The sequence below is a fragment of the Mixophyes fleayi genome, chromosome 6 (genome assembly GCF_038048845.1).
Source record: "Mixophyes fleayi isolate aMixFle1 chromosome 6, aMixFle1.hap1, whole genome shotgun sequence".
Lineage (NCBI taxonomy): Eukaryota > Metazoa > Chordata > Amphibia > Anura > Limnodynastidae > Mixophyes > Mixophyes fleayi.
This window is the reverse complement of record NC_134407.1, coordinates 188,211,125-188,228,084: the sequence shown is the minus strand read 5'-3', so window position 1 is coordinate 188,228,084 and position 16,960 is coordinate 188,211,125. Positions and strand designations below refer to the sequence as shown.

Below are 16,960 nucleotides of genomic sequence, written 5' to 3'. Positions count from 1 at the left end.
GGGAGACAGACAAGGGGCAATGGAAGAGAGACAGGGGGTAATGGGAGAGAGACAGGGGGGCACAGTGTGATACAGACGGGGCGCTGTGTGATAGAGAAGGGGGAACAGTGTGATACAGAAGGGGGCACAGTGTGATACAGAAGGGGGCACAGTGTGATACAGAAGGGGGCACAGTGTGATACAGAAGGGGCGCTGTGTGATACAGAAGGGGGAACAGTGTAATACAGAATGAGCACAGTGTGATACAAAAGGGGGAACAGTGCGATACAGAGGGGGGCACAGTGTGATACAGAAGGGGGAATAGTATGATACAGATGGAGGCCAGGGGCACAGTGTGATACAGTACAGGGCCAGGTGGACAGTGTGATACAAAAGGGGGAACAGTGTGATACAGATGACGGCCAGGGGCACAGTGTGATACAGAAGGGGGAACAGTGTGATACAGAAGGGGGAACAGCGTGATACAGAAGGGGGAACAGCGTGATATAGAAGTGGGAACAGTGCGATACAGAAGGGGGCACAGTGTGATACAGAAGGGGCACAGTGTGATACAGAAGGGGGAACAGTGTGATACAGAAGGGGCACAGTGTGATACAGAAGGAGGAACAGTGTGATGCTGAAAAGGCACAGTGTGATGTTGAAAGGGGCCAGGGCCACAGTGTAATAGAGACAGGGGCACAGTGCGATACAGAAGGGGGCACAGTGTGATACAGAAGGGGGCAGAGGCACAGTGTGATACAGAAAGGGGCCAGGGGCGCAGTGTGATACAGAAGTGGGCACAGTGTGACACAGAAGGAGAAACAGTGTGATACAGAAAGGGGCACAGTGTGATACAGAAGGGGGCAGAGGCACAATGTAATACAGAAAGGGGCCAGGGGCGCAGTGTGATACAGAAGGGGGCAGAGGCACAGTGTGATACAGAAAGGGGCCAGGGGCGCAGTGTGATACAGAAGTGGGCACAGTGTGACACAGAAGGAGAAACAGTGTGATACAGAAAGGGGCACAGTGTGATACAGAAGGGGGCTGAGGCACAGTGTGATACAGAAAGGGGCCAGGGGCGCAGTGTGATACAGAAGTGGGCACAGTGTGACACAAAAGGAGAAACAGTGTGATACAGAAAGGGGCACAGTGTGATACAGAAGGGGGCTGAGGCACAGTGTGATACAGACAGGGGCCAGGGGTGCAGTGTGACACAGAAGGAGAAACAGTGTGATACAGAAGGGGGAACAGTGTGATACATAAGGGGGAACAGTGTGATGTAGAAGGGGGAACAGTGTGATATAGAAGGGGGAACAGTGTGATACAGAAGGAGGAACAGTGTGATGATGTAGGGGCACAGTGTTATATTTTTGTGTGTGTGTGTGTGAGAGGGACCAAAGCAAATTTTTACACCTGGACCCACAACGTGCTATTTCCGGCTCTGCCTATAACCAGGTAAGATAAGGGCTTCTGCCCACTTGTTGCCCTTTACCTAGGTAACTTGTGCAATTTTCAATTTGCCTTGATAAAGTAAAACATAATATACTGTACTGTACGTGGAATTACATCTGATGAGTCAAGCTTGATCGCCACGTATACACTTTTTGTGATACCAGGATTTACCAATTGTTTATAATTTTATAATAAAACAGATATTGTTTTTCTTGTCTATTTTTATGAGCATTGAGGCAGCTTCCACCCTAGGATCAATGTAAATATGGAGAGATTTACAAACTATAGTCTCTTCCCAAATGTCCAGCTACCAATGTAAGATTAAATAACATGTTTTCTGCTGTTATGTGGCTTTACAGACAGGTATTTTGCTCTAACAGAGCACTAGTACACAATAAAGAGTATAGTCACAGAGTGTGAATGCTGTTCTAAGCACTGGATCGGAGCACAATAGCGAGCGAGGGTGTGTGAGGTCACTGTGTCTCCTAGCAACAGATATATGTGCTGTCATATACACAATCAAAGAATATAAACATTCTTATTTTGCCTCAGTCACTATATCTATAAATATATAAGAATAAAATTAGGTATTATTACCCCTATCTTTTATTCCCCCCAGTATTTTACCAATATCACATGAACAAATCCAACTGCAGTAAATACATATTGTCAGACACATCATCATCATTTATTTATATAGTGCCACTAATTCTGCAGCGCTGTACAGAGAAACTCATTCACATCAGTCCCTGCCCCATTGGGGCTTACAGTCTAAATTCCCTAATGTACACACACACACACACACAGACAGACAGACTAGGGTCAATTTGTTAGCAGCCAATTAACCTACCAGTATGTTTTTGGAGTGTGGGAGGAAACCGGAGCACCCGGAGGAAACCCACGCAAACACGGGGAGAACATACAGACTCCTCGTGGTTGGGAATTGAACTCATGACCCCAATGCTGTAAGGCAGATGTGCTAACCACTACGCCACCGTGCTGTCCCATATATATATATATATACACATATATACACATATTCCTAATGACAGATACAGACATTTACAGGTTGATCTAGACACTTATTCCCTGATAAACACACAACGGCAACAAATAGACATGCTGTCTATAGATAAGATTTGGCCAGCTTTACTTAACTAATACCAGTGAAAACATTTCTGGAGAGAAACATACGGAAATCTTTCTACATACACGTCTGAAAGTCCATTCAGTATGACAAAGGATAAAACACACCACTTTGACAGAAATCAATAGTTAATATATTACCAATGTATTGAACGCAAGCAAGGTTCCGTTTGTGAACTAAATTTTCCAGAACAGCATAAACCAATGCAATTTCAATACGCTGCCCGAAAAAAAACATTTCCCAGTTTACCAAGTAATTTTGTAAAGTTGAGACAATAAACTCATTTGATAACTCTAGTAGAAATGTGGATTCTGAAAAACACTGGCCAATTTTATGCTTAACTATATAATAAACCTCTTAGTAAACTATTTAGTAGACTTTTCTGTGAGCCGGTGTAAGTTTGTCCACCATCAGTATGAGAGCAGTAGAAATTACCCCAACTCATATGCGGTGGTAGCCATTAAGTCAATCATGGAAATCCCGACATCGGATACCCTGACATGATGCCACCAAACGTCTGTCTAATCCCCGACAAAGTGCTAATAGTGACAGCTTGAGAAACAGACTTAAAAGAGTTCCGACGAATGAACATCCCGCCAGGCTCCAATGACATCACTTTGAAGGCACAGACTATGATTCGTGCTGTTAAGCTGGTAATTTAAGGAGGCGCTGGCTGTACAATGTTTTTTACAAAGCCTAGTACATTGTACATTCGACGCCTCCTTGAATTACCATATTAACAGCACAAATCATAGTCAAAGTGACGTCATTGGAACCTGCGGGGATCTTCATTCGTCGGAACTGTTTTAAGTCTGTTTTTCAAGCTGCCACTATTAGCACTCTGTCGGGGAATAGACGTTCGGTGTCATCATGTCGAGGTATCCTATGTCGGGATTTCCATGACCGATATAAGGTACCAAACCCCTCATATGTCTAGTAACTCAGAACTCATCTCATAGCTAGTTTCTCTCTCAGTCACACCCACATGCAGTCCTCTCACACTGTGCCTCACACCTTGTAATGTCCTCCGTGAGTTGTGCTGGATCCGGAGGATAAAACTTCACCGTGAATCCAAATGTCCAGGGAGCACCTGAAGAGACAATGAGGGTAAGTAAGAGGAGAGGGTTTGGAGGGAAAATTGGACAAGGAGTAATGACGAACAGATGTACAGATGGAAAGGAAAATGTTATAGAGGAAAAAAAAGATAGAGGTGTAAAATAGACGGTTGTCCAAGAGATAAGGAGAGACGGTGAGAAGAAGACACACAGCCGTCTGTGAGTTACACACTCACTTCTGATCTGTTTTTTAATTTCCTTGGAGGGATCCAGCCAATTCTGTAAAACCAAAGTGGGAAGGTTAGTATGAAAGAATAGCACAGCCGCTTGCAATTTGGTGTTATTGGCAAAACTAAGCAGTCAGTGCTAGGGGGATCTTGGCAGAAGCTGGACAAACACATGTAGATTTATATTTACTAAACGGCGGGTTTAAAAAAGTGGAGATGTTGCCTATAGCAACCAGTCAGATTCTAGCTGTCATTTATTTAGTGCAGTGTACAAAATGAAAGCTAGAATCTGATTGGTTGCTATAGGCAACATCTCCACTTCTTCAAACACGCAGCTTAGTAAATCTAGCCCTTGGTCTGTAAATGGTTTGGGGCCAACTGTTACACTGTGTACGACTCCATCCTGACACCGAAATTAGTCACATCAAACATTGGATCACAAATGATATGTCAGCATGGAAAATGAATCAGCACATGTGTGAGGACGTCGGCTGAGCCAGAAGTTAATGGATGTGCAGAGGGGCCGGATGCAAAGTTTGCTCCAGTCGCTCAGTGAGTGCACTAGTTGGTGGGCACTGACAAAAGAGATATAATAATCATTATTTATTACCAAATAGATAGACCCTGTATGCAGCTGCTTCTTTTGGACAGTGCATCGTTTGAATACATTTTACTGACTATAGACTACGTTCTCCTCATAGAGATAATAGATCATTATTCTGACGTTTGCTGCAGTCACCAGCCGGTTATCACGGGCACACGTCACACTGCCTGTGAGTATGAGCCCATTAAATTAGGTCTACCGCTCGGGGGACCCAGTCCACTGCTACGTCCAACTCCAACTACTTCTGCAAAAGATTAACGCTCACATGAGCACAGTGTTGTCTGGGAGGGGAAATGGGGGATTATAACACAGACCAGACATTGGTAAAGAAATCTCTAAAATGTGGTAAACCCTGGCATTAGTACATCCTGGCATTAACACAACCACCTGTAGCAGGGTGGGTACTGGCATAGTTCAGCAATTAGTAGGAGGATAAATCTTGGCATTTGGGATCATACCATTAGTGCAACCCCATCTGAAGAGATCCTGACATCAGTAGTGGATTGTGGCTGGATTACCTTCTGGCTGTCGGAGTCACAGAATGTCAGACCAAAATAATCTTTCTCTAGGAGATTGAGGTGTTCACACACTGTATCAAACAGGACCTGCCCTCTGGCATGTTTCTGCAACACAGAGAAGACACCTGGATAAACGTACTATCACATGCGTTTCCACATTGTTAATATTTTGCCTTATACTACATTCCCACATTCTGTGTTGCTGTAAAATGTACATGGAACACTTTTAGACATGTAAGTAGATGTTGTCATTGGATACGATTCTCCTGCCCTCAGTAATACCCCATATATTCCTTACCTCCACCTCACACTCATGGTGTGAGGAATCCAGCAGCGTCACCCTGCAAAGGGCACTCTTGGGTTTCCTAGAAAGTTTCTGCGGTGACCTCTGAGCATGGGAGGGTGTTGTTCTGTCTGGCGCTGCATCCAGCCTCTCTTCATCCTAGGGTTAGGGTACAAAGTGTCTAATGAAACCATCAGATGACCAGCATTGGACTGTAAATATTACAGTGTTCTGTGTAATGTAACCCTGCAGTTTAGTTATCATCAGTGCCGTGATCACAGCACAGCCAGCAAAGAACGGTGGACCAGTATGCACAACGTAAAACAAAAAAGAAGTGTAAATAATTAGGAGACTACAGGAACGGATACAGCCGTGGCAATAATGGTCAACATGCATTGCACACATAGATGGCTCATGCACACAAGAAGCATTTTGCTCCTATTGTAACCCAGTGTCCACCAAATAACCACTTTTATTATCCTTTCCCTGAGGGGAAATGTGCCATAACTGTACTGACTTGTGTTCATATACAACGCAGCCAAACGTTAATGGAGCAAAATGGTGCTTTTATGGATAAGCCCGAACAGGGGAGATTAATATGGTTAAGTACAGTGCAATTCATGTGCAAGGTGTTCTCTAACATATGACGTTGAAGTGTTAAAAATTAATTTTGCATCTAAAGCTATTAGCATTTTTCTAACGATCATCATCATCATCACCATTTATTTATATAGCGCCACAGATTCCATAGCGCTGTACAGAGAATTCACTCACATCGAGAGAGAGAGAGAGAGAGAGACTACACTGAAAAGGCGAGTTACAGTGGTTTAACAATTCAAAATGTTGATCCAACTTAGACTATGTCCAGTTAACCTACCTATGCTGGACGCATATCTGTATATTTCTACACTGCTCTAATATGCAAATGATTTATTCAATGATCATAGGGGCAAGATTCTTTTCTGCCAAGAGCTGATTTTACACTCACTTCTACAGGTCTCCGTGAATTCTCATTGGCTCCCGCCCTGTCCACGTTATTAGCAGGCGTTTGCGGGGTGTCAGGTGGGTGCAGAGCAGGGTTATGTACTCCATCATGGGCAGGCCCGTCTGGTCCAGAATTGAGATCAGTATCAGACCCCACCTCCGTGGTCATAATGATGCCTCAGACTGTTGTAGGCTGCGGGGAAAAAAAAGAAAGTCATTGTTAATTAATCATTTTACATGATGTAAAGGACTCATGTCTGAGCCAGTCTCCAGCTGTTTTCACATCAGTCCTCAAGGACCACCAATGGCATAGAATATATAAGCATCCTTATTTAAGTTGGCTTAGATTGATTTGATAACAACAGCTCTGTACTAACTCTACATGTTCTCAGTCCTATGTTGTCTCTTACTCTAAGTTTGCACATAAAAATATGTTTACACCCACACAGATGTCTCTGCATGGCTGGCTGGGGGTGTGAAGGGAGAGGAGCCCCCTCCTATTTGGCTTGATTAATGCATACTGCAGTTGGAGCATCGCAGACTGTGTGAGGCCCGTCACCTCCTATATACACAGTACAGTGTGCAAGCCTATGCACACCCTCCCCCATTAGCTCTTTCTGCTTCCCCCATCCTTCTTCATTCACCTTCTCTTTCTTATCATCCCCCCCACCCCCTTCTATATTCCTCCAGACCCTTCACTTCTTTTCCCCCTATCTCGGCTCACTGTATGGCTTGCTGCACTAGAACACGACATTCTGGGTGTGAGGTGAGAGAGTGGACAACAATCATACCACAGCACAGATCAGGGGCAGTGTGAGGCAGCTGTGGCAGAAGGAGGAATTACTGTGACAGCAGTCTAATAAAATAAATCCGCAAAGAGCTCCTCTAAATGCAGTGATGCCAGATTTAAAAAAAATAAATAAAAAAAAATAGAGGTTAGTATCACTGCAAAAGATTAACCCCTACCACACTGCATTTCATAGCGTGGGATCATGTATCCCTGCTGTATATGTCTGTGGATAATATAAGTCACAGAAGGTCAGTTAATAATCATCAGCATCTCAACATTTCTTTATTTAGCGGCAGCAGATTCCGTAGCGCTTTACAATTGGGAGCAAGCACAGCAATGAAGTAATATTGGGTAATACAGACAGAGGTAAGAACGCCTTGCTCGCAAGCTTACAATCTATGGGATATAATCATATAAATACACCATGCATCATTGCCAACTCTTCCGTAATGTCCGGGAGACTCCCGAAATCCGGGTATGTCTCCAGGCAATTCTTCCGCAGATTTTGAGCCTCCATAATGCAATTTGGGGGCGGGGCCAAAATGTGTGGGTTGAGTTCTGGGGGTAAATGTATCAAGCTGAGAGTTTTTCGTCGTGTTTGAAAAGTGGAGCTGTTGCCTATAGCAACCAATCAGATTCTAGCTATCATTATGTAGAATGTACTAAATAAATGACAGCTAGAATCTGATTGGTTTTTCAAACCCGCTGGAAAACTCTCAGCTTGATACATTTACCCCCTGATGTTTGTTTGTCACAGAAAAGGCAATAAAATTTATTTAATTAAAAACAAAAAAAACAAACCTACATTGTGGTCTTTCATGAATGCTGATGTGATTATATCAGTAACTACCAATTACAAGGGATGAATATGTGTAGCCCACCTGGTGGCTGGCTATAGTTTTTGTCAAAGGGCTTTTGAATTGAGCCATATTCAGCCAAATGACAAGTACAAGTCATGTAATGTCCAGTCATGCTGAGCTTCATTTTTTTTTTTAATCAATACAAACAAAGCATTAGAACTTTCAAAGGGCTAGGCCAACCATTAGCCAATCAGAGCATTGCAAAGTTCACAGACTAGACCAACCATTAGCCAATCAGAGCATCCAGACTTTCACAGGGCTGGACCAACATATGACATTAATATGTTCCTACCAATGCTTTTATTAGCTCTTTAACTAAGATTACATATGTTTCAGTGTCAGTAGTTCTTGAAAATCAGGTAAATGTAAAGGAAATTACATCAAATACATAAAAAATATAAGAGAACATTTTCAAACACAGCATCCGGTTTTCGGGTATAAGTTTGGGTTTAAAATGTTTTTGAAATAGTTTTACCACTTTTAAAACAGTTTTTTAAGTAAAATTGGAGTTGAAAAAATAAGTGGGATACAGAAATTTCTACATTACCAAGTGTGGAAGGATCTCGTAGAATTAACTTATTGCAGAAATGTATTTCAATTACTGGCACAGTGTGCCTCTGTATCATACTTGCCAACCTTTGGAAAGTGAATTCCGAGAGATCTCGGGCAGGGGGCGTGGTTGGAGGGCGGGAGGGGGCGTGGCGCAGGCAATCATGTCATTTTGGCCCCGCCCCCGCGACGTAATGATGGTTTCGCAGGGATGGGACCAAAATGAATCACGTCATTTTGACGAGTGAGTTGCCGTATGCAGGATACTTGCCTGCTCTCCCGGGAGTCCGGGAGACGTACCCAAATTTCGGGAGTCTCCCGGAATGTCCGGGAGAGTTGGCAAGTATGCACTGTATGTCATTGCAAATGTACTGATTTTTGATATTGTGTTGTATATTTTTCAATTAGAAATGTAGTGATTTGCCTTGTTGGGAGAAATTTGTTTTTTGTAGCTTTTCTAAGTACCATGCTAATTATGCCTTTTCATTTGTGAGTGACCAACATATTCTTTAGCCTGAATGCCCAGAAGGGGGTTATTAGACTTGCATCCTGTGTCTTAGAGATAGGAAATCTAACAGCAAGTAATTTAGGAAATCACAGATTGATGTAAATGTTTGTTAAGTTTAAATTACATTTTAATCCAAGTTTAGATAATTATTGATCGTAATATCTCAGATATTTGTGGTGCCAACTAGGATCATGGAGCTGGGCTACCTCCAGCCAACAAGTGTGTCAGAAACAGTATATATAAGACCTGTATTTTGTATTTTAACTGTAGTATTCCATCTTTACTGCTGGCTGATCACTAGTATCTCTAACTAGTGTGGAAAGGGCCTTGTCAGGACTCTTGAGCAATAAAATATCCCTGCTTTAAGATTCTACCTGAGGCCTATTACCTGCTGTATCCTGTGACCAGCAGAGAAGAGGTTTCACTCTAATTCATTCCTCGGCTGTCCTGTGTTGAACCCTGCGACTCTGTGTCAACGCTGTGCCCGTTATCCAGCAGTCCTGATCCAAAGTACTCCTTACACTCACTTACAAAGCCCTTTCCAATACTTCTCCCCCTTATATCTCTCACCTTGTCTCAAGGTACATAGCTACCCGGGCACTCCGCTCCGCCTCTGACCTCTGCCTCAACTCACCCCTCATTACCTCCTCCCATGCTCGCCTCCAAGACTTCTGCCGTGCTGCCCCTAATCTTTGGAACTCCCTACCCCATCTGACTCGACTCTCCTCCAACCTTTAGTCCTTCAAACGCTCACTCAAAACTCACATTTTCAAGCTCACCTATCCTACCACCTACTAACCATTATATCCATCACCACTTCTTCCTCGTCTCCCATCTAAATTTTTTCTCCCAGTCGGTCCTACTGTCTCTCACCACCCCTCCCTCTAGAATGTAAGCCCTCGCGGGCAGGGTCCTCTCTAACTATTGTCCCACCTCTGTCATGTCTTTTGCTGCACTCTGTGTGAGTCCCCATAGCATTATTATTATTATTATTATTATCCTTTATTTATTAGGCGCCACAAGAGTTCCGCAGCGCCGTACACAGCACAAACAGTAGACTAAACAAGGTAACACATCACAAACGGTTAACAAAAAATACCAAAACTTCAGAGACTCCAGGCAGGCTAATGCAGTAAAGACGGAGCAGAAGAGCAGGTATGGAGAACAGAGGGAAGAGGGCCCTGCTCAAATGAGCTTACATCCTAAGGGAGGGTAGACAGAACACAGGCACACAGGGAGCAAGTTGAAGAAGTGGGGAGAGAACAGGGAGCGGGAGGAGAGAGGGGAAGAACAGGTGGAGGAGAGGTTAGGTGGAAGGTTGGTAAGCCTTTAGGAACAGGTAAGTTTTGAGTGCCCTCTTGAAGGAGGACAGATTGGGAGAAAGACGGATGGAGCGAGGGAGGTCGTTCCAGTGAAGGGGGGCAGCACGGGAGAAGTCTTGGATTCTGGAGTGGGAAGAGGTGATCAGAGTGGAGGAGAGGCGACGGTCATTGGCCAAGCGCAGGGAACAGGCAGGGGTGTGAATGGAGAGGAGGTTAGAGATATAGGGAGCAGTAGACTGGGAGAGAGCCTTGTAAGCATTACTCACACTCATCTATTCTACTGACATTACCTCATCTATTAGTTACTTGCTTCTGTATCAGGCACTACGGAATCTGTGGCGCCTTATAAATAAAGTAAGCAGGATATACCAGCCAGCCCACAATAAAGAGGCGCTGCAACAGCTATACCAACTACCCAGAAATAAGTGGCTCTAGGAGCCGTTAAAGGAGCCCAGTGGTGGCAGCTGACTTCTCTTACAACTATTGCGCAGTTGGCATTTGCAGTCGGCGAGTGCCTTGTGGTAAGGCGACACTAGTTAGAGTGGTCAGTAACAGTCGGAAACTGACAGTGAGAAGGAAACCAAGATAAATTGTGCAGGAAGAACATCCTTTCATCCTTCCTCCTCCAACAGACCGGGTGGCGAAATAAGCCCATTGGGTCACATTACTTTAATCTTACCTCCTCTTTTGATACATTTACCACTTGTTTATTGCATATCAATACTATGGGCTAGATTTACTAAGCTGCGGGTTTGAAAAAGTGGGGATGTTGCCTATAGCAACCAATCAGATTCTAGCTTTCATTTATTTAGTACTTTCTACAAAATGACATCTAGAATCTGATTGGTTGCTATAGGCAACATCTCCACTTTTTCAAACCCGCAGTTTAGTAAATCTAGCCCTATGCCTCTCGTGTTCTCAGAAAGCAAGTTCAAAAATGCCTAGAACTGGTGTCGAAGTCAGCAAATTGGATAAAGTCATTTCAATTACAGTCGAGCAAACTTGGTTGTCTTTGTCTGAAAAGATGCGTACGGTACGCTACGACGTACAAGGGCACGCTACGGCGTGAAAGGGCGTACGCATCCACTACACGTGGCAGCAAAAGCAATTGGTCTTTTACCATACATTCGCACAAACACGCATACTAATAAAATAGTACACATTAATGGTAGTTGCAACACATAGTCAGCTATGTCGAAATATAGTAGTATTTATATGTTATATCAGAGTTACATGCATATTAGTGAAATACACGGAACAGGTTGAAGGAATCATATCATGAGTGGAATCATAATAAACCTCTTTACATATCCTACTGTTTGGTTCACTCTGCGAGGGAATCGCAGAGTGCATACACAAGTTATGAATGATAGGGAATTATGAACTACTTAAGACTAAGGAATCTTGGCGGGAAGAGCCGAGCATACCCCCTGGAGAGGTGACCCCCTCCTTTGGATTCCTTAGGATGAACTAGCCAATGATTGACAACCGCTTGGACCTTCCTAAGACCTGGACCAATAGATGCAAGCTATACCACCTTCATTGTATTACTGTATTTCTGTGTGTATATAAGCAGCAGCTTCACATCTAGTGTTCAGACATCTTGTCCCCAGACTTCAGGATTGAATGACTGCACACTGGATCCAGAGCGCCTGCGATAAGTAACGGCTGTATTTATTATCACTTCGCTTGAGCATATTATTCTACTATTTGCGAATAAATCTTTGTGCGTTGGAAACACAAATCGAGGTTCGACAATCGTTATTGGTTAGCGACAATATGCACATAACACTCGAGTTTCACATTCTTATCATGAAGATACAGTTCGCAGTTCAAAAATGATCCTCCATCCCCTCTTCATTATGTTCTCTTTAGGCTTTTTATATACGTTCAAGACACAAAGATAAATGTATGGTGAGTTACACACAACGTAATCAACATAAGGAATTAGTTTTAGGATTTCAGAGAGTCCATAGAAAGAAGTTTGCCAATTAGCCGCTGTCAACGACTCCTTTTGAAGTCCTCTTGTTATCTTAACGCCAAGACATAAAAGGTTCCGTCTGTCGCTTCCCCTTTGAATTAGCACATAAAAGCAACATAAGATGTATGATGATCTCTAAGTCCCGATGAATAAATGCGCTGTAGGTGTGGCCTGGCGCCAATTTCGACAGCTTTTCCAGTAAGATATACGTGATTGCGTCTTTGGACAGGACATAGAGGTGAACATCATAGAGCTCATGCTACGGAGATATTATTATTATTAACATTCATTTAAATAGCGCCAGTCATACTACGCAGTGCTGTACAGAGGATATGTGATCATTCACACTTGTCCCTTCCCCATTGGAGCTTACAATCTAAATTCCCTACTACACACACAGAGACTAGGATCCATTTTTTCAGAAGTCTATTAACCTACTAGTATGTTTTGGACTGTGAGAGGAAACCAGAGCACCTGGAGGAAATCCATCCTCACACACACACACACACACACACACACATATGTAGAGAACATACAAACTCCACACAGACAGGACCATGGTGGGAATCAAACTCATGACTCCAGCGCAGTGAAGCGACAATGCTAATCACTGCTATTACCTGTATCTTGTACATTTTTATTGGAAGGTTTTTAGCCTAAAAAAGTGACGATTATGAAACCATACAAGCTCCCTTTATTTGTTTCATCTGATATATTCAAGACGCCCGGCATACAAGGAGGATTCCCTGCCTGTAAAATTAAGTAGCAATCCACAGCTTCTACTACCTATAGTAGGTTGCCTTAAGCATGTAACGTGTTAAAAAAAAAAAAACATTAACAGCAAAAAAACATGTTTAATTGATTTCATTTTGTGACAGGTTTGGAATCACAGCTGCATTAAGGAGACAAATATACCATTTGGGGCTGTACTGGACATACATGTTGCAGGAGTAACACATTTATGATAACATGTTACTTGGGAGAGTTAAAACATAATGTTTGTACTAGTTTTAACCACTCAATTTAACTTGTTGCAAAAACTTTCAACAACTTTTTTGTATTATTTCATAACTTAGGATCAAAAGAGTAAATTCCACAAAGAGGGTTTGTGTTAAATTAGATATTACATTCTAAAAAGTGATCCACAGAGAGCCACAGTCATACATATAAGAGTGAAAGCTAGAGGTCATTTTAGCAGTTTGGTCATGTTCACTCCAGCAGTCTTAAAAATAACCTTGGTGAATATGAAGTTAAGGTGCTTACATTAAAACGTGACATTTTTAAACATGGAATAAAAGCTTTACTGTAAACTGTTACAGTCAATACACGGAACATAATGATCGTTAGACTATCTAACGAGACGGAAGCCGGTGTCAGATTGTTTAACTGACATGTAGCTATGGACACTCATGGCCATTTTGCCGTGAATCATATAATGTTGGTCCTGCCCCCAAGGCGCCATGATGCCATGAGTATTAGAGTTGGATGAACGGCAATTTTTTGCATAATATACACATTTCAGTATAGTGCTTGGGCGCCAAAAATGAGTGTGTATCTAGATTTTTGCGAATTGTAGACTTCAACGCCTAAAGACGCGGAACTGGTGTACTGATCATACACATGGCACATTGGCTAAGATCTACCCAATTGATGAAGTCAAAAGATGACCGCAGAGGCTTAGGAGGCGTAGCTCTTGAAGGTACTAGAGGACTGGTACAGAGACACATGGCCATCAGCAACGCTAGTTAGCCGCTTCTGGTTGGCTGATTGTGTATTGACTACTCCAGCTGATAGTATTTAACCCATTAGCGTTGCGGCTATATTATAGCGACTGTCTATTCGCATTACTTTTTTGCCAATTCCATTTGAATTACTGCAGGAAAGAAGATTCCCATTGTGGGTGTGTTTGTAATTAATTACATTTCATATGGAAAATGCGGCTTTCGCATTTATGAAGAGTGAAGACACTATTCTCTTACTTACTACTACCTCTACTACCAATAGGCTATCGTTAAGCGTTAGTTCGGTACACTATTGCGTTCTAGTATTAATGAGGCCCTACTCCTGTCTCACTTGTACTAGAGATAAAACTAATTGCTGATTGGATGTTGTAGTTCCGTGCAGGAGCAGGCTGGGCTGGGGGGCAGTGGGGCATATGCCCCCCAGGCTGGTCCCATACTGGGCTACCTTGGGCTGGGTCACCTGCATTTTTTTTCCCTTTAAAACAGGCATGTCCAACCTGTGGCCCTCCAGGTGTTGTGAAACTACAAGTCCCAGCATGCCCTTCCAGCTATCAGCTGGTTGTCTACCGGCAAAGCATGCTGGGGCTTGTAATTTCACAACACCTGGAGGGCCACAGGTTGGACAGGCCTGTTTGAAAATGTTCCTAATAGGCTGCTGAGTAGAGTCTTGCCCCTGGGGCTAAAATTTGCCAGCCCTCCCCTGGTTCAGTGCAAAGTTTATATTAAAATGTAATGTTGATAAATGATCACTATTGTTTCTAATTATCTCAGCTAACATCACAACACTCTTATTGTTGCATATCAACAGATCTCACTATGTTTCTAAAATATGTAGCTTTAATTAGAAGGCTATATAAAAATTAATTATAGTTGAGGTAGCTTCTGCAAATCATAATCTTTTTTTTTTTTTTTTACAATCTTAATTATATTTTGTAATGTGTGTGATATGGTGGTATTAAATTTAATTGAAAATACTTTTGTTTCATGATGTTTTTAAAAGGGCATTATTTTGATTTGTGAATTTACCATAACATAAACCGCCAATAACCTGCTCTCCTATGGTAAAACAGATTGTTCTCTCATGCCCCTTTCCCTCCCACCAAAACAAGGTACCGTTTCTTCTCCCCCAGCTGTACAGTATGATTAGCAATTTAAAAAACAAATAAATTGCCGTCCGATAGGTAGATTTATAGAAAGCTGTGTTGTTCTATACACAAAATAGATTAGACCCTTTTTATAGGATAACATACAGACCCAGGTCTTAAACACTTGTTTTTTGTTTTTTTTTTGTCCCTCATAATGTCCATATTTTTCAGTACTGGTCAAAAGCACAGTGCAGTCCCTTTAATTATGTACTCTGAATTTGATTCTTATTCTCTTAGCTTTATTATATATATATGTTTATTGAACAGTAGAATCTAAAATCCCCAAAACTATATTATAACCAAGCAAATTATTTTAAAATGTTGGCAACTATGGAGCTGATGCTAAGTTGAGTGTACACCAGTTTGATTAGCATCAAATACGCTAATTTGCGTTGCACAAGCCCAGACCTCGGAGAGTTTATAGCATCTGACACTTGCACCTCCTTACGACTGGAGAGGCAGCCCCCCCCCCCACCCCCAAAATAGTGCTCCTACCACCAGTGCTCATAGCCTGGGCTGGTAGTAGCAAAAAATCGGGACAGTACAAAAAACTTGCTACCAGCATTGTCAATGACAGGTTGGATTGGTGACACTATACCAGGGAAATCCACAGCATGGGATCTCCCTTTCATAATCTCGCTTTGATTGGTCAGAGTGTGGGAGAGCCAGTGGTTGACTACACTGTATCAATGGACAAATAAGGGCGTGCCAAACTGGAGCGCACAAAGCCACGTCCAATTCAATCTTTGTGCATCTCAAAGATACTTGATTTTCTGCTATATCTATTGCTCCAGCTCAGGGCTGGTCTAAGTCCTGATTACTAGTGATGACAGTCTTGTATGCATGCTATAACATGTGTTTGCAATCAGGAACAACTGTAAAAATGTATTTTATGTTCATTAGACATTAGAAACATCCTAATAAATGTTCTTCATGGAAAAAATTACACCTGTTTTATCACTAATGCCTCTATTGTTAACAGGTGGCATGCGTTCTTATGTAAATTTATATTCCACACTACTCAACAGACCTACACCGGAATTCATCAGCGCACATATATTCAGATCTGCCCCTTGTTGTATTCGGACGTGCGTAGGCCGGAATTCCGTGCATTTTTAAAACAAAGGCAGGTTGCGCTCAGTAGATGTGCCTTGTTTCTATCTGTGCATTTTAAATGGAAAATAAGGTTTTTTCTCTCATACCTGGGGATAAATGTATCAAGCTGAAAGTTTTCCGTCGGGTTTGAAAAACCAATCAGATTCTAGCTATCATTTATGTAGTACATTCTACAAAATGACAGCTAGAATCTGATTGGTTGCTATAGGCAACATCTCCACTTTTCAAATCCGCTGGAAAACTCTCAGCTTGATACATTTAACCCCTGGTGTCTAATGTGATTGCCACTTATTAGAAGGAGGTGTACCCAATTCTATTCAAGTACTGTTTTTTGACCGGTAGCCTCAGAATGTTTATTACCAGGCATTTCACAGATATGCCCATGTGGCTAATCAGTCTCTGTTGAGTAAATAGGGCAAGTAAGCGGTGGGAAAAGCAAGAAGCTGAAATCTGTGGATAAAAACAGGTCTATGAGGTCGTCCTCCTGACCTAATGTTATGGCTAAAAAACTAGCAAGGTACTGGTCTTAAAAAGAGTTTTTGGAGAAGCTGAAGTGTTGCTGGAGAACGTGAGTATATGTTGAGGACACCATACAAACTACTGGGTAAAGTTTAGTAAGCAGCAAGGGACTGAATCATCATCATCATCATTTATTTATATAGCGCCACTAATTCCGCAGCGCTTTACAATTGGGGACA

General features: G+C 42.4%; 1 protein-coding gene across 8 annotated transcripts in view; it reads right to left on the bottom strand.

The window, feature by feature from the left end:
* The window catches only part of EPB41L1 (erythrocyte membrane protein band 4.1 like 1), a 109,097-nt gene that overhangs the window by 43,511 nt on the left and 48,626 nt on the right, over nucleotides 1–16,960 (bottom strand). For 5 of the 8 annotated variants that reach the window (XM_075177618.1, XM_075177612.1, XM_075177615.1 and 2 more), the window contains 5 exons: nucleotides 6,254–6,442; nucleotides 5,281–5,424; nucleotides 4,923–5,087; nucleotides 3,870–3,912; nucleotides 3,593–3,668 (listed from right to left, as the gene is read on the bottom strand). In XM_075177618.1, coding sequence (XP_075033719.1) covers nucleotides 3,593–3,668; nucleotides 3,870–3,912; nucleotides 4,923–5,087; nucleotides 5,281–5,424; nucleotides 6,254–6,418 — 593 coding nt within the window. In that variant the 5' untranslated portion in view covers nucleotides 6,419–6,442. The remainder of the gene's footprint in view (nucleotides 1–3,592; nucleotides 3,669–3,869; nucleotides 3,913–4,922; nucleotides 5,088–5,280; nucleotides 5,425–6,253; nucleotides 6,443–16,960) is intronic. The other 3 variants (XM_075177616.1, XM_075177617.1, XM_075177619.1) reach the window with 1 other exon arrangement.